The sequence below is a fragment of the Corvus cornix genome, chromosome 2 (genome assembly GCF_000738735.6).
Source record: "Corvus cornix cornix isolate S_Up_H32 chromosome 2, ASM73873v5, whole genome shotgun sequence".
NCBI lineage: Eukaryota > Metazoa > Chordata > Aves > Passeriformes > Corvidae > Corvus > Corvus cornix.
This window is the reverse complement of record NC_046333.1, coordinates 52,533,161-52,551,489: the sequence shown is the minus strand read 5'-3', so window position 1 is coordinate 52,551,489 and position 18,329 is coordinate 52,533,161. Positions and strand designations below refer to the sequence as shown.

Sequence of the window (18,329 nt, the reverse complement as noted above, 5' to 3'; positions counted from 1 at the left end):
ATCCCTATTTATGGAGACATAAGCAGAACAGTAGCACTTGTGTGAAAGAGCTGTCTTAACAAACCCATGTAGTACTCCTAAAGTGTTCAAGCACCCAGTACTCTTGTCTTTGTGGAATGCAAAACAGATGCAGATGAAATGAATAAATTTTAAAACTGGTATCTTCTGCAAGCATAATTTAAAATGCTAGAGCTCTGATAAGTAACATCCTTGTCAAAAATATAGGGGGGTATATTTATACAACCTCTTCACAGCAGAAGCATTACGAATTAAAAAAAAAAGAATTTAAAAGTCCTGCAAGAGGCCAGTCTGGAGATGAACTAGCTTTTTTTTTAACTAAAACAAATACATCTTTACAAGAATGATCTGTCTAATCAAACTTGAAGTCAGTGTATTTGTGCAAAACAAGCTTTCATTAAAAGTTGGCCAAATTGAAATAACTTGCGATTTTAAAATCAGAACATTCTAGTGCAATGAGTTTTAAAAGAAGTAATCCACATTGCATGTTAAAAGAAAAAAATCAGTACAGTGGGAATTTTTGCTCCCTGTCTCTACCTCTCTGCTCTCTTATTTGATTTGGAAGGGGAGGTAGCATGATTTTCGAGGTTGTATTTTTTTTAGATTGATTTGTTCTGCAGTTTCACTACTGCAGAATCTGGAACAGAGAGAAGAGTCTTTTGAGGAGCAACAGAAAAGACTGTGCACTGTGGATTCCACAAATTTCTTTAGAGGCACCTTGAGTCACAGAATACAAATAAATAACAGTGAGAACACAGGTATGCTTTTATTACGTGGAACAGTAAAGGATGTAATGAATAGGTTAGGCCAAAATAGCACAGTCATTTTAATTCACAGTAAGCTTAAAGTGGTACTTGGAGATACAGTTTTATCCATCCTTCGACCTTGGGTACTCGTGATTCAGCACCAGTTCACATAAGGCTGTGCAAAAGAGATGAAAAAAAAGATTTTATATGGACCAGTTCCAGGTCAGTGCTAATTGCAAGGGTAAAGGATGTAATTGCAGAAAACATGCAGGAGAAGTGAATAGGAGAGGGGAGATGGGGTCATGCTGTCTCACTCCAGGCCCAGCTGATCTGACCATAGAGCCGCCAGCAGCTGTGTGTCACACCTGATCTGATATGGGCTGCTGTTGAGCTGGGCACTCATGCCTGCTTCCCTCTCTCCCTCATGTTCCTGACCCTGTGTCCCTGCCCCTGGCTTGCACTGGATCACTTGGCCTTAGAACCACAGGGCTTCTTGGTAGGGTAGGTTTCTGTCAGATCAGAAACTGGCTCAGTATGTGGTTTGATAATTGCACAATTTGGTATAAGTACTGAGAATGGAAGATGGCAGACTTCATATGAAAAGGCAGCCTGCCATCAGTGGGACTAAGATGACACCTTTGTGGCTGGACATCCTCATTAAAGAAAAAAAAAAATTATTAATCATGCCAGTGTAATTGAAAAGAACCTTTCTATTTTAATTTTTGCAGCATTTCTCAACTCTGAGAAATAATTAAAGCAATCTGGAAATCAATTCCATTCCCTATAATTGTCATGGGTACTAAATCTGTACAAGCATAGAAATGACCATTGCTATTTGCTAGAAGTCTTGTCCAAGTTTGGGACTGAAGACGTTCAAGTCTCTGCTTTATAAACCATCAAAATTACAGTAGATTCCCCCTCCATTCAATACGACTAAACCCTTCAAAACTGAGTACTGCCAAGCTAATTTCAAATAATGAAAAATAAGTCTATTTTTTACATCAAATGGGTCATCACTCTTAATGTCTGGTTCAACCAGTATGACAGTATGGAAGAAAATCTGGGTTTTTTTTCAGAAGTTCTGCAGGTGCACGACTTCATCCCAGTTCTCAAGAAAAACTTGAGACCAACCTGTAAAAATATTAAATTATTGTATTATTTATAATAAAATTGTTGCTATTATTATTATTATTCGAGTAGTAATTCTTAAACATTTGTCTGCATTTATATGCTATTGTTTCTTAAACATTTATACCTTGAGAGTTTTATTTCCCAGTAGTACATAAAACAGAATTACATAGAGAATTCTGAAGGTCCTGTTCTAGCATGGACTGTTCTGGGGGCTCTGCCATCACTTAGGAAGGTAAAATCTCTTTCTCTTTCACCTTCCCAGATCTGTTTTCAGGAACCTGTGCTTCTTGCCAAGCAACTGATGGTCGCAGGCTGTAAAAGAGTGGCCTTCACTGTAATCTATTTTCTCCCCAGCTACAGAATAAGATCAGATCTATCAGTTCTTGCTACATTTTCCAGGCAAGGTGCCAGTAACTTTGCCATATGCTGCCAGCAGGGAACCTTAACAAAGACATGTCTTGGCGATTGCTTTTCCTTTTTAAAAGACAAAGGAAACTGTATGTCTAGATGAAGGGGAGCTCTGGCATAACTGAATGTCTTTTCTTTTGCAATAAACTGGATCTTAAATCAGCTCAAATTCTTAAAATACAATTTTTCAAGAAAAAAAGACACAATTTGGCAAAACCAGATTAAAAACAGATTAGATGCTATAAAATCTGTTATAATAAAAGACATCTTCTGTGTCTTTGCTAAACATTGTGCTAATCAGTGATACAATGAATATTAGAAAAACCAGCAAATTGATTCCTAAATGTCACAATTACATTTTAACAGAGGACATTAAAAGCAGTTATTTCCTTTCTTGATTGCTCAGAGGTTTTATTATTTCATTATAATTTATCACACAAATCCAAACCAGGCCAGCTCAGCTTCTTTGTTTACAGATAATAAATAAATAGAACTTAAAAGGAAGCTATAGAAACCCCTTCAGTAGAATTTATTTTATAGCAATTCACAAAGATTTTTGTCAGAACAACTGAAGCATTTTTTGTCATCAAGACCAAAACAAAATTGTTTTGGAAAAGCTTTATGTGAGAAGGGCCATTGGCATTCACATTCAAAGTAATTATTCTTGTAAAATTAATTAACTTTTTTTTTTTTTTTAATCCAAGCCCTTAGAATACTTCCCATTAGTAACAGCAGGTCTGTGCTTTTTATGTTCATTGTGGCAGATGTTCTTTACATCCCAGATTTCCTCAGAACAACAGAATGGTTTGATGGATGAAAGACTACATCTGGAAAAAGTGTATCAGTCAGCGTCATTAAAATAAAAGCCTGAGCCAGAGCCCACTGAAATCAGTGGGAATTCCTGGCTTATGTTCACATTTTTCATATCTTGTTAAGAGGGAGTAAGTCTTGATTATTAAAAAATAATGGACTGACATTCTTTACTTGTACTGCATGTAATTTCTTTCTCCATCAGTGAGGAAGAGAAAGGTTGTATTGGCAGAAGAATATGTCATGGCACTTATGGATAGCTGGGCTTGGGGTCCCATGAGACTTTCAGGTTTGCACAGTGCTACCAGCTGGCACCCAAGACACCCTTGGGGAGTCTGCAAAGGCTCCTAAGAGATGCTGGGAAGGTGTAACTGGCTGTGGTGTACCAGTACTACTGACAAAAGGGAAGAGTATTTAAGCAAACAAGAAGCTAAAGACTCAGGTTTTTATGACAGCATTTTGGCCAGGCCAGGGCTAGTTTTTGCAGTAGCCAGGAGGAGGTATGGCTAGGACCTGAAGGTTATTCTATACCACCTCACTTCCGTGTTAGGGGAGTATGGCATGGTCAGGTTGGGTTCTGTGGTGAATGTTTTGCATGTGAATCACTCACCTCTCTCTTGTACACTTCTGTTACTGATATTGTTGCTGTTACTGTTCATTTTCTTATTTCGTTGTTGTTGCCAGTGAATTGTTCTTATCTCAACCCCGATCTTTACTTTTTGTGCCTCCAATTCCCCTCTCCAAGAATAGTCCAAGGAATTAAATTCTGATGGGCATGTGAGCTACTGGACAACACTATACCAGAATTGCAGCATTAGTGTTTATCACCTATGGAAATGGAAGAGAAAATACAAAAGGAATCTGAAATCACTTTTCAGCAAAGTTAGGGAGACTACCACAAACAGGAAGGAATCCTTCAAATTGTATTTAAAACAAGAAAATAAAAAGTATAATATGATTTAATTTATTAAATTTCATAATATGATCAATTTGGCAGCATGGAAAAAGAATTTGAGAATTGACAAAATAAAAGCATCAAAATTAGTAATAAGATATATTTGAAACAGAAAAAACATGCCAGCAGCCATTGGCCCAGCAGATCATTTGTATGGAATGTATTCAGAGAGATGCATTTTCTCCATCAGTATTTTCTATGAAAAATAAATGAAGATGCTCCCATGCTAAAGTACAGTTCTCTGGGGGGAGAGGGCTCAGTGGACACAATCTGTCTGAATTTGAAGTTATTGTGGAAGCAGCTACAGATAAAATATTAGAAAGATAAAATGGTCTGATAAAATACATAGAAACCAGCACTTTCCCAAAAATTCTAAAAGAGTTCAGGTATGAAACGGTTCAACTACTAATGGTGTAAATTCTTACTTGACTGGACAGTAAATAAAATAGCAGATGAAATTCAATAGAGATAAAGGCAAAGGAAGTGAAATGCAGTATAGATAAATGTAAAGAAATCTATGCTTCTGAAGGCAAGAAATCCTAGCTTTGTACATAAACCAATGGACTCTGAGTTGACTGCTTTGACTCGGAACAAGACCTTGGGATTATGATAGTTTTATGGAAGTGTTATTTCTGTACAGTCAATGTTCACTTCATGCCCCAAGAAAAAAAGAATCTTAAAAATCACATGAAAGAAATAGAGAATAAAAAATAGAGAACAAAAGAGAAAACAGTATTATTCAACTGAATAAATGCACTATTTGCCTGTACTTCAGTGCTGTCCTCTCACTACAGAAAGGCTGTCTATAAAAATGGGAAAAGTTCATTGAAGTGAAACAAGGGGCATTTGAGAAATTGAAGTCTATCTCAGGCACAGTATCAGAGCCCTGATAGTCATCTCTGTGATGATGACTGTGTCAGCTGGGATTCTTTAGCTTGGGAAACAGATGACTTGGGAGGTATAGCAGAACATAAGCCAGATTCAAAGCAAACAAAATAATGTTTTCCTACATAAGGTAGTAGATGTGTGGAATTCTGTGTAATAATATTGAGGTATTAAAGAACTCTACATGGGTTACAAGGGAGAATGGACAAATTCTTAGGAGAAAGACCCATTATAGGCCACTAAATGGACAAATGACAACAGGATCAAGAAACCCACAACACTGAAAATAACTGGAAGTTGGGAAATGACTGTATAATATCATATATACTTGCTCTGTTCCTCCTTTCCTTTGGCTGTCCTCTTAGGCTAGATATACCTTAATCTGAATAAGAAAAACACCTCTATAAGCTAAAATTTTCATAATATGTTGTTATTTAGTATTATAATTTCTTTGTACAGTGTCCCAAAGTATATGTATTTTTAAAACAAAATGGATGAGTTACTGGATGAGTTCATTGTCTGAAAGTCACATGATAAAATTATTAATATTCCTCTTGTAGCTTTAATGTCTGGGAGCTTTAATCACGACTCAAAATTCTGCCATGTCTGATATAAATCATAGAAAAACAATGCAAAAATGGAAATACTAAGTCTGCCCCAAATGGTTTGGTAATACATACATAGAACAAGAACCAAAACCAGAGACAGCTATAGCAGCATATACTTGCTATACTGCTATACTTGTATAACAGCTATACAAATAAACTATGAGACAACACAAGACAAAATATTCATTTGATTGTACAAAATTTTTAGGGAGCATGGTGGTAGAAGGGTATTTGTGAGGAAAAATGAACCCAGTTTGCAGGTATTTACATGAAATACATTTTAAGTATGAAGGATGCCTGGAAAAAAGCCCTCAAATTTGTCTGAAAATTCAACAGCAAACTAGAGGCCAATACATTGTGTTAAACAAATTTGTATGGCGAATTTCATCTGCTACAAAGAAATGGCAGATGAAAGAAAGAGTAATCTATGAAATGTACTGAAATCAAACTCAAGAAGTTTATGACTGATGCAGCAGACGCAAATTCACTGGAAAGATCAAAATGGAAAAGGAACATGGTAGAAGCTGAGGAGAATCATTACAATAGATATGGCAACATCAGAGCTGCATTTTTGAAAACCAGAGAAAGAGAAGATTGATGGAAATGAGAAGGGACATGAGCCTAGACAAGAATTTTAGCTGGATGGGGAGATAGGAAAGCTGCATGTGAGCTATGCTTTACATTGAATATTTTGGACATAACTTCAGTGGCAGAATCTGCAGTGAGGTTTGAGTTGAGGATGATGTCCTTTTCATGGTTATGAGTGACAGGGGGTGGTCTCATAGTGGCTAAGTAGGTAGGCATATACAGCCTGGGTAATGGTGGGAATAGATATGCAAATATATGTATATAGTTCAAAAAGCTCTTCTACTGAAGACACATACTGTTGTTTTTTACTGTTGTTTTTCACTTTTCCTGGACTCTTTTACAATATGTGTACCATGTAATCAAAAACCCCCCATAATTAATTGACTGAGGTTGAGCATGACCTTACGGATGCAAGAAATCTCTCAATGTCCGATGGGAACTTTCCCTGGCAGCATTTGACTGCACTAGCCCTTGTAGCAGTCTGCACTTTATTTCAAAGTCTTATTGTTCAGAGACCATTCATACTGAATTTTCTCCCCTTTGTATTTAAAAAAGCAAGGACATCTGATTCAGTCTTTTTCTCTTTATATTTTACCATATAATACTAGACAAGAGAGATCACTGAGAAGAGTTTGCTGTAATGGCACAATTAAAGAGTAAAAGCAGGAAGATTTCTCTTTGGAAAGTTATTTGAAGAGGTCAGTCTCCACACTAAGGATGGTGATGTTTGGATAGACAAAAAAAGAGTCTGCCATTTGGATTCAGAGAGGTAGGTCATAGCTTTAACTGTCTGCTCACTGACAGGAAAAAAAGTAGATACGAGATTTCATACTATTATTCTCCATTTACAGTTGGCAGATAAGTTAGAAACATACTCTTGAGTTTATTCCTTACTTAAGGAAATATTGCACTTCTTCCTTTGAAAACTCACCAGTTTCATTAAACTAAGAATGATATTTTTAAGGCAATTTATTTGAGTGTGACTATATTCTCTGCTGCTTTGCTATTGTTTAAGTCCTTCTAAAATGGTCTTTACAGAGCCACAATGAAGATTTTTTTTTCTTAGGGCAAAAGTACAGGCAGAAGATATTGTTTTCTCTGCTTCTCCAGCAGTTGAAGAGCAGCACTGAAATGGAGATTCACACACCTCTAATCTTGCAGTTAGGCTGTGTACTGAAGGCTTAGCCTGAGGAGAACCGAGAATGGAACCGAGAACCGAGAATGGAATGCCGAGATAATTCAAAGACCTGATGTGCTTGACATGACCTGAAATACTGAAATATTTCTAGGCAGTTTTTTAGGTATTATGTTAGTGATGGAGCTGCCATGACATTTTCGTACTAGATGTACTATTTCAGCTCTTCACAATTTTTCTCCAAAAATGACCTTTCAGGATGATTTTTTGTATGTGCATGAGGGTAGTACTTAAAGGTGCTAAACTGACAACACTTAGAATCTATTTAATGGCTATAGCAAATACAGTACAGTGCCCAGCTCCCAACAGTGTGCCAGTAATACCACCTTTCTTCTACCAAAAAGGCAACTGAACATTTCAACATTCTTGGTTTTCCGCTGAGACTGGCAAAGGCCTTGCAGAAATAAGGGGATCAGACATTCTGAAGGTTTCTTTCATTTGGAGCATGAATTCTCCTTTCTTTTCCCCTTACTTGAAATAATCTGACTCTACTGGAAGAGGTTAGCAACTACTAAGGGGGAAATACCTTTTAACAGATGTTTTAGTAGCCAGAAACTTCCAAAGAATGATGATCAAAAGATAAACTGGTAGTTCTACTTAATTTCTGTGTTGTTATGTTTTATTTACTTCTATTTACTACATTTGGAGGATTTGTTTGTAAGCACTATCTTTGCAGTGCCTAGAAGGTTAGAGAAACAGTGAATAAATTTCAGGCACTTCACAGTTCTTTTCATTTTATTGATGTGGGGTTTTTTCCTGTTGAGGAATGAGGGCAAAGTATGCAAACTGAGTACAGAAGATAACAGAATGTGTGCATGTTATTTTCAGAAATGAAAGTGTGAATATTCCTTTGGAGAGGGGAAAAAAGGAGAGGGAAAATAAAAGATTTGGGACAAGAAAGAATAAGACAGAAGGGCTAAGAGGGCTTGAGTCATGGGACAGAGTACAAAAGAGAAAAGGAGGAAGGAGCAGTTGAGGAATGTGAAGTGCTAATGAGGAGCAGGGGCAGGCAGCCATTAATTAACTTCTGTTTGATCACCTATTCCTTCCAGGACTATGTAGGTAGAGACAATCCTAGCATTGCAGCCTGTCCCAGAGGGCTGAACTGCAAGTCAGACAGTCCATACATCTGCCTTGGCATTCTTATTTAAAGGATTCATAAATTCCTCTATTGTTCTACAGGGTGCTCCTCTCCCCTTGTCTGTGCTGAAAGCTCTCATTCTTCGAAGCTGTCTGCGCCGCTCAGCCTGACCTTCTATTTGGGCCAAACTTGGGGGCAGTTCTTTTTACTGTTCCTTCCTGTTATATATGATTTGGGCTGTCCTGACAATCACTGTGTATGGGACAAGATCAGGGACTTGCCCATTGGCAGGGAGAAGGTTTGGCAGAACCTGTTCCTGCACGTTATCATGGATCTGCAGTCTCAACGAAGGGATCTGAGCCCTGCCACTTGTCTTTTAAGACTGAAATAGTGTGTGAATGGAAAGTAGGATGGGGATTGCCAGTCAAAAGGAAAAAGTGAAAAGCTGACATACACAATTCCTCATTGAACAGGGAAGCTGATCAGAATTTGGAAGAAAACACTAGAGTACATGAGCTGATAGCATATTTGGGTAGGGCTGGCAAAAACAGATTCAGGAAAAGAATTCACTTTGCAGTCACACCACCTGTGTAGCCAAAGAATTGATGGAGGAAACAGGAGCAGTCAGCATGAACACATCAACTATGGATGTGATAACATGCTACAAAAACCCTAGGAAATTCAAGCACAGAATTAAAACAGAATTCACACTTACCTTTGGAATTTTCTGTCCTTCCAAAATACTCAAAATCAGAAACACAGAAAATTATTGTTGAAAGTGTTTCAGCTGTGTAATTATATACCAACCAGCCATCTCTGTGCTCTATTTATAAACATACATGCCAATAACTACCTATCTATCTTTGCAATGCCAGGAGGAGTTTTGGCTCTGGGAAGGTCTGTGTGGGTGCTACATGCAGCACTATGCTAAATGTAGCACAGGCTCTGGCCACAGTATGTAGACTTGCCAAACTTTATTTCTCCTCCACACTTCACCATGATACTGAAGATGAGTTCTAATGTCTTTACAAACAATTCCGTCGTTGAAGATATGGGTTTTAATGTCTTTGAAATGGGTCTTAATAGCTCTAGTAACTTTGGGCAGCAGGTTTGTTACAGAGCCCAGACAGCCTGACTCCTGAAACAGGCAAGTGAATCTGCACAAGTCTGAGTTTCTGAACTTTGGGGTAAAATGACAAGTTCAAGGGGGGGAAATATATGGTAGGCGGTTTGGGAAGGCTGTACCTTTCTAGTACCTCAGCCAATGGGGAAAGGAAGAGGGCAACAGGAGGAGGGATAAAAGGAGGCTGTGCACTCAGGACCCTCAAGAGAGCAAGTTCTACGGGCATGTGCCCCAGTGGACTCTCCCTTTATTCAAATCAAGTTGCAGGATTCCTCTGTCTCCTTTTTGGACACTGGCTTTTCATAGCGTGATTTTCTGTACAACCATAGAACAAGTTTGGCCCTACACTTATCCATCATTAAACACATATTTTCCAGTTTTAAAGCCCTTACAATCCTGTTGGAAGCTTTCATGTTTAGCATTATTCTCAAGCTCTTAAAGCCGTCCCTTTTAAAGATTTTGTGCAGGTGGCCGATTTTGGTGGTGTGGGGACGAGATGAGAAGAGACTCTGGTAAAACAGCCCAGGCAACCGAGGCAAAGCTGGGACTCTTGCAAAGGCAATGGCCCAGCATTGCTCTCCTTCTCTGTCCATCTGTCACCATTGGGTTTTGTGCTTTTGAGCTCCCAGACTTGTGTGATGTGGTCAAACAATAACCCCTGGGATTTGTACTATCACAGACTGGTGCGGGGTTGAAGGGCACGTTGAAGGTCACCTAGTTCCAACCCCTGGCCGTGGGCTGGGACACCTTCAATTAAGACCAGGTTGCTCAGTGCCCCATCCCACCTGGCCTTGAACATCTCTTCCCAAATTTCTTCTTTTTTTTTTTTTTTTTTCCTCCAATGCTATGGGTTACGGTTCCTCAGAACTGCAGGAATGAGCTTGACAATCCAACAGAATCCACGAGAAACGCATCTCTTCGAGCAGGGGTTAAATGAGAACAGCTTTGTAACGCTTTCTCGCTTCCACCCGGGGAAATGGAAAAGTGCCAGGGTGGTTTTTTAAGCTGCTCTTTACCAGCAGTCCCCTGAGAATGAGCGGTTCTGCGCTGAGAGTTTGCGACCAGCGCCGGTCACGGCAGGAGCCTCCCCGCCGGGCCCTGCAGGGCCGCGGGCAGCGCCGCTCCCCGGCTTCCCCTCGCCGTGCGCACGCGCGCGGCCGGCGCCTGCGCGGCGGGGCGGGCGGAGGGGCGGGCGCGGGTCTGCATCCGGGTCGCCGCCGTGCCCATTGTCTGGGGAAGGGGCCCGGGGCTCGGCGGCGCTGCACCCGAGGGCCCCTGCCCGCCCGCCGCCCACCCGCGCAGGCTTTAGTAAGTGATCCGCAGCGGTTCTGCCGGTCCTGCTCCGCGGGGGTGCCGCTGTGCCCGCGGAGCGCCCCCGCCCCCGGCGAGCGGGCGCATCGCTGTCCCTTGGGCGTCCCACGGTCCCGGCTGCGCGTCCCCCCTGCGTCTGGTCGCTGGCGGATCACGCCAGGGCGCGTCCTCGGGGGATGCTGGCTGCTCCGGGGATGTCTGGCGGCCCCAGTGCCCACCCAGCCCTCCCGGGGCTGCGGGCAGCCCGCGGTGCGCAGTGCCGTGCGGTTCCCGGCGCCTGCAGGGAGCACCAGCGCTCCGCCGGGCGGGCGTCGGACCCTGCCCTGCCTCACCTGTGGGAGCGGGTGTGCCCCGGATCCCGATGCGGCTGCATCTGCCGGCTGCTCTCGGGACTGCCCCTGCCTGTCACGCCCGTTCTGCCTTGTAATTTGAATGCCCTTAGCGATGCTGAATTCTCTTTATGCTACCCAGTAACAACACTGTTTTTTTTCCTGCAGTGGACCGCAGTTCGAAGAGGAGACAGGTGAAGCCTTTGGCAGCTTCGCTGCTGGAAGCTTTAGATTATGATAGCTCTGATGACAGTGATTTTAAAGTTGGAGATGCTTCAGGTAAATATGCTTTCTCATCTCCTCAGTTCAGAATTATCTCATTTTTGGTTTATGGTTGCTCATTTGATATCATATAGGAGGCAGAATGCTTGTAGCGAGTCTGCTGGGACTTGGAGCCCCTTGAAGGGAGTGACTTGATTGGATAACTGGGAATCAGTACTTAAAATTGTGATTATTCTTTTTTCAACAGAAATCTCATGACTGTGAAACAAGTTTTGGTAGAAACATTTGAGTACCTTTTGTGCAGACTGCCTTAACTGTATTTATTGCTTTTGAGTTCTTCAGTGTAGAGATAATTTTTGGAATATTCACTGTATTTAGTATTGAAATAAGAAGAATCTAAAGCCATTTTGTTTTGAACAAGTCTGGATAATAGTTTGTTGTGGACTTATGAACTTGCCTTTTTCTCAAGGTTAATTGTACTTGGTGAGTAAGAACCTAAAGCAAAAAGATAATCTGTTCAGGTTTTTATTGTTTTTTACAGCAGACAAACTTAAGGTGTCCATTCAGATAGAAATATGCAGAGAAGTGTACACACTTCATACTAGAAGGAAGTCCTTGCCACAGAGTTTTGTTGCTTTGCAGTCTTTTCTATATATGCAGATTCCTTTATCTGCAGTGAACATCCACAGAAACTGAAAATAGACAAGATGGCCAAAATAAAATTAGTGAATTCAAGTATATTGAAGGAAAGGGAAAGAAGGGATAGGACCATGTTGGTCAATAAACTGCATGTTGGATGTTCTGTGGCATATGCTGAGGGAAATAAACAGAAGATGCAGGATGTATAAGATGTGAGGGAAGCATTATGGCAGCTTATCAAATAACTTGGCTTTGTTATTTCTGTACTGGGGATGCTGGTGTATGTTCTGTGTGAATGTATAGTGCAAAAATATTCCCATTTAAAGGTTTATTCTTTAACATTTGGCAAGTTCCTCTGTATTGATGAACTTAAAAATGCTTAAGAATATTTTACCCAGTGCCAGTTTTAAGATATGCCCTAGTGCTCCGTGTTTGTGGTTTGGTTTGGTTGGTTAGTTTTGTTCTTCTCACCACCTCTTCCCCTAGGCTTAGACATACTTCCCTTGGCTGTTCTGGTAGAGCAGGCTGCAGTGGCTTAAGAGAGTAAAACTGATGTCATCTTACCAATTTCATGTTAAGACTTTTGGGAGCTGGTTTCATCTATTCTTTTAATTGTGTTCTGAGGCTTTTGATCCTTTCTTTTGAGTAAGGATATAATTTGCCATAAAAGGAAATGATTTTTAATTACCAGAGAAAAATCTCCCTGTTTTGGAACAGTAGCGTAGGCAGGATTTAAGGGAAAATGAGAATTGGAAAGGGAGTATGGGTGATGAACACTTAATTCAGAGAAGTATATTAGTTGGTCAAAAGACAGTCATTTATTAAAAAAATGAATATAGCTTCCTGACTCAACAATGTGTGAGTGCAGATTAATTTTTAATTACTATCCTTTTTGAGTTTCAGGATACTGTATATATACTAGAGGGGGCTGGTCAGTATCTAGCCTTGGGTGTATTTCAAAATCAATTTCATTTTGAGGAAGTTGAATGGATTTTCCTTTTAATATGCAACACTGAATTGAAGCAAGCATATGAGAAAAAATTCTACTTAATTTTTTTTTCTAATTGCTGTTTTGTGTTCATATATGTCATGAAGTGTTGTTTTAGCATTTCTGAACCTATATCTATCGTTTGTAGGAGAAATAATTGTTCTGTTTAATAAAATTTAAAATTTTGTGAAAACACTTTGAAACAGCAAGAGAATTTGACATCTTATACTTTATTCAAAGATTTTCAGGATGGAAAAAGAAATCAGTGAGGGTTTGGAGAAGTTGGGGAATAGAAAGTTTTTACAAATAAGTGTTTCTTACATGTAATACAAGTTTAAATGAATAGTTGCAGGATACCTGAAGCACAACATCTGTACTGATTTAAAATGAAGCTGGTACAACATATGTTAAATTTGGTTGCACTTAGTCCATTTAGATTTGGCTGGAAGAAGTGATTAAATAAAGGGACTTTTTTACACACACACACACATGCATACATAGGGCTCTTCATGAGCAGCCTGTTGCAAATCAGTATTTAGTATTTGCTTGAATTCAGAATGACATTGTTTAGTTTGCTTACAAAAGGCAATAAGTGTGTCAGAAATAAGACCCAGTCTGCATTGAATATGAGCATAAATTCTAGTATGGTAATTCCACAGCTCCACAACACATACTTGCATTTACTTCATTCACAAATGCACATATAGGTGTTTAAAATAACAAAACAAATTCGAAAATTTAAGTTAAGGGATTACTTAAATTAAAAGAATTCTGAAGTAATTTTCTCCCTGATGATTGTGTTGTGTCCATATGTGTGAGCTTTAGGATCTCCAGTGATACGTACTAGTAGATGACACTGTGCAAATATATGGGGACTGAACCCTGAACACCTAAACTTTTACACACCTTCATTGTTCTGCCAGATTTCTGGAAATATGCAATGCAGTAAGGATTTGAGAAGTTGTTACTAAGTACTTTTAGGAAGCAGTTTGGCATTTCTGAATTTTTGTTTTCAGAGTCTTGGTGCCTTGGTAAAATTTTTCATTACAAAAAATATTTCAAATTACCCAACTTCTATTTCCACCAAAAAAATCTATGTGGACTTTTACTTACAGTGTAGCTAATTTATTTTCTTGGATTTAGGTCATACCAACTGTCAGTTGGCCTTTTCCACTTAAAAGTTCTCAATATTCTGACATCTCTTTAGAGAAACTGATTATAGAATCGTTACATTCTTTTAAGTTTACTTAATGTAAATAGTTTTCAGGCCTCCAGGCTTTTCGTTATGCTTATACTGAACAAAGTAATTTTTAATGGCTTCTCTGTTTCTTTTGGTAATGCCATATTCTAAAGTACTGTGTTCTTCTGGTTTTTGTAAATATCTTGAAAAATTTGTTCCATAAGAAAGAATGTCATATTTAATCTTAATGCAGGATCAATCAAAAAAAATGTCCCTTTGGAATCAGAGTGTACAAACATGTGACTTGAAATAATGGTGCTGTAATATACTCAACTGAAGGCTTTTAATAGTATCTTTCACAATACCCATCAGTTATTTCAAGTTTTGCTTTTAAGTTAATTAAGCATGCTTTGGGGAGTCCTTTTGTTCATTTTTTTTTTCTGCAGTGGGAGCAGCTGGAGATACACTGATGTCAGAAATCAGAGTACAGGTGTAGAGTAATTCCCAGTAGGGCTCCAAAGCAAGCATTTACTACTTTTCTTGTCTCTCATCAGTGAACTCAGTTTTGTCAGTGCATATACTGAAATTGAAATCATGCAGAGGAATGTAGTGTGGTCCCTGAACAAGAATCATGTGTGAATTTAAGGACTGGTTCTCTATCACAGTGTAGCTAAGAAGAAAATAACTGAATGCTGCCTTTGAAGAACTCAATCCTGTTACTACTTCTGCTACTAGTCAGTCTTGTTGACTCAAATTTTTAGATGCATTCATAATTTTTTTTTTGGTGTTGAGTGTGGAGCCTGACTTGCATATATATCATGTACTATTCTTGCAGCTGAGGTCAGTAGAAGATCTGTTTAAAACAAGTAATGATCTACAAAAATGCATATATATATAGCTATTCTTAAAAACCTGTGTCTTGATTTAGAAATAAAAAGTTGCAAATATTATTATCTTTATGTAACTTCTTTCCTCTTAGCACAACGAAGATTACACTTTTGCTTTCCTATACAGGATATTGTAATATAAAGAAATGTTTGTGAACGATCAAAATACTGTAGTGTTTAACAGTACTGAAATCTTGATAAAGAAACAAATGTTTGTTTTTGAGACTAAACTTAAATGATAGGAAACACTAAAGTAAGGTGTTTCAGTAGACAGTGAAGATAAAAGAAAATATTGATGAATTAATCATTAGTAAATTATCATGTATTTCCATATTAATGTATAGTTCCTGAGACTGGAAGTCACAAGGGCTTTTTCTAATTGAGGAAAATGGAAAATACCAGCATTATGTACCTCTTCATCCCAGGTAAAACTTTTGTCTGCCACCCTAAGTAAAACTTGGGAGTGACTGACAAGATTGTCAACTTCGTTCTCTTTGGAAACACTGGGATTTCTGTTATTCCAGGGGCTTGCTGACAAGGCATTGGTAGGGCACCCAATTTCATCAGTGTTGTAACATTGTAAATGAGGCACTTCCTAATGACTCAAGTCAAAATTGGCAATCTTCAGTTTTGAGTGGTTTTGCAACTTGAATAGACATCTACTGAAATGTCATGACATAATTATTGCTTGTGAAGAAGTGAGTAAGCTGCTTACCAAATGACTTTCCCTTGTTCCCTTTCCATCGTTTTTTCTATTAAATACTTGTTTTCTGAAATGTGTAATCATGGATCAGTGGTCAGTTTCATCTCCTGCTCCGCCCAGTCTACATCTGCAGTTAATACATGTTAGATACTTCTTTTCAAAGCATTATTTGAGAAGACAGTTTCTCTCCATGGAGCTGTAGCATCTTAATCTATATTGGTTTGGTTTTACGTGTTCTTAATCATGTTGCTTTGGACAGTTCCATTTTTTTAACTGCCAGCACTGCCAATGTCGAGTTGCCGGTAGTCTGCCAGTGTTTAATCATCGTATGAAGCAAAATAGCATAGAAAGCCAGGGGCATATATCTAACTGGTATGTTAGATTCTCTTTCTTGAAATTATGTTGCAATGAAGTATTAAGCCTTTTTAGTTCTTGCTTATAGTTACATTGATCATTGCGTAATGGACTTCTGTGTCTAATAGACAGATATGGTCACAATTTTACCGGTTACACAACTCTGCCTTTGGTAATTTAAAAATTTTTATTTTACACACATAATCTAGGTTTTCCTGCCTCGTTTTTACATCCAGTTATTAATATTGTAGCTTCCTAGTTAGTTTAAGGAGTTCCTTAAGGTATTACGGAGTCTTTATTGCGATACCTTGATCAGATGTGTAGGAAGTACAGCTGCTTTTGGATGCTTGGTATAGCACGTGTGCTGAGGATTTTTTGTGATACTGGAGCAGTTCTTCTGTAAGGAAGTTTATGGCCAGAGGCTGTTGACAAACACAATTAGTAGTGCTTTCCATGTTTCCCATCCATCAGGATGCAGGCACCGTGGGTGAGGGATTGTACATGGTGTTTCAGCAGAGATAGCTAGGTAACTTCACATAATCATGTCAAAGGCTAGTTGTTTGCCTCGTGATGGGGCAAAAAGAGGGTAAAGGACCAATAGATCAGATGGTGGTGATTGAGTGACATTAACCTCACCTGCATCCTGGTTTTTGTTACTGCCCTCAAAAAGAGGGTATTGTAAAAGCCACTGTAGGCTCTTTGTCATGTGATTGCTAGATTATTATTGAATATTATTTAGCAGTGATAACTTCGTAGTTGCTTTCTGTATTGCATGCTCAGTTTTTCAGTTTTTTTACTCCTTTTCAACGTTCCAGGATCCTTGATTGCATTCGTTTTAGATAGCTTTGAGCACTTTGGAAAGACTCAACCAGATAGGATTCAGTGTGAATAAAAGAATATTCTGAAATGATTCCAAATGCTTTTTGTCTACTATTTGGAGTTTGTTAAGCTTTGTTAGTGGAAGAGGCAAGTCCAAAATCGAGTCCATGATTGCCTTTAACTAGCTTATCCTTTGGAGTTCACTTGAAACAATCAATAAATCTGTTTTTTACAGAGCTGCTTATTAAGCTAAATACTGCATTTAAGAACCAGAATGTCTCCTGTGAGTGGTTGGCCAGGTACTTTTGTAGTGCAGCACTTGCTCACTGTATATATGAACTTTCTTAGAATGTTGAAAAAAAAGTAAAAATTATGGAGTGTCATATTTAAAATTGTTTGTAAAATGGTCCTGCAAACCCTGGGAGGATTTTTTTTTTGTTGACTCATGTAATGATTTCAGTAGGCTTACCCTGAAGTCTTGTGCATCATACATATTATACAAGACTCCACGGCTGAGTGGAGTGTTTCTTTATTACACTTTTCTGTGTATGTTAATTCTGTAGTATAATGTTCTGTTCTTGGAATTCCTTTCAGAATTGTCCTCTTGGATTTGACTGCCACCTGCTGTTGTGCTTAGTAGAGCTAAAGATACAAGGTGTAGAGGAATAAATGATGTCTTTCTCCCAACTGTTATCTCTCATATTTGTTCTCAATGGAACTCTATATTCTTCACTATTTGATGGTGTATCTGGCCCCATCTTTCACTTAGAGTAGCTTTGCTTCTCTCCTATAGGGAATGACATGATATGGTTGCCAATTTGAAAGAGCCATTCTTTAAGCATTTCTGTCAAGGAGAAAATTGTATATTGCAGCCTTTTGCTCAGTAAAAGTGCAGCTGACAGAAGAAGACCTGCAAAAATTGCTGTTATCACCGAATAGCTCTTTCTAGAAAAGCACCTCTCACAGTGGATGCATTCAGATCAAGGAGAGATATCTCTTACTATAGGTATCTCTGGTGTGTATATGAATGTATAAAGGAGAGTAGAAAGCAAAATGTGCAGGCAGAAGGCAAAGAGAAACTGAAGGAGAGAAGTGAGTGAAAATAGTGTTTATTTGTTCTCTGCTTTAAATTATTTGCGTGGTGTAGTATTGATGAACAAGAATCAGTCTTAGTAATTCAGAGTGCTGTTAAAGATCAAACTACACCAAGACTTAAGATTCCCTGCAAAACATAAAATTGGCAAGGGGTCTAAGACTATTTATAATTGCAACAGCACAGTTAAAGCATCAAAACAAATGTCTGTCATAGATTTATGGTGGGGAAATAAAGCAAGAGAAAATAATGAAAT

The 18,329-nt window shown here is 38.8% G+C and overlaps 1 protein-coding gene and 1 long non-coding RNA gene across 6 annotated transcripts in view; one reads left to right on the top strand and one right to left on the bottom strand.

The window, feature by feature from the left end:
• Positions 1-550: 550 nt before the first annotated feature.
• On the bottom strand, positions 551-11,247 carry LOC120409641. The gene is made up of 3 exons (XR_005601367.1): positions 11,192-11,247; positions 3,724-3,941; positions 551-939 (listed from the first exon to the last, which is right to left on the bottom strand). It is a non-coding gene; the product is annotated as an uncharacterized LOC120409641 (long non-coding RNA).
• The window catches only part of PHF14 (PHD finger protein 14), a 164,521-nt gene continuing 156,927 nt past the window's right edge, over positions 10,736-18,329 (top strand). For all 5 annotated transcript variants that reach the window (XM_039548156.1, XM_039548154.1, XM_039548155.1 and 2 more), the window contains exons 1-2: positions 10,736-10,856; positions 11,357-11,467. In XM_039548156.1, the coding sequence (XP_039404090.1) occupies position 10,856; positions 11,357-11,467 (112 nt within the window). In that variant the 5' untranslated portion in view covers positions 10,736-10,855. The remainder of the gene's footprint in view (positions 10,857-11,356; positions 11,468-18,329) is intronic.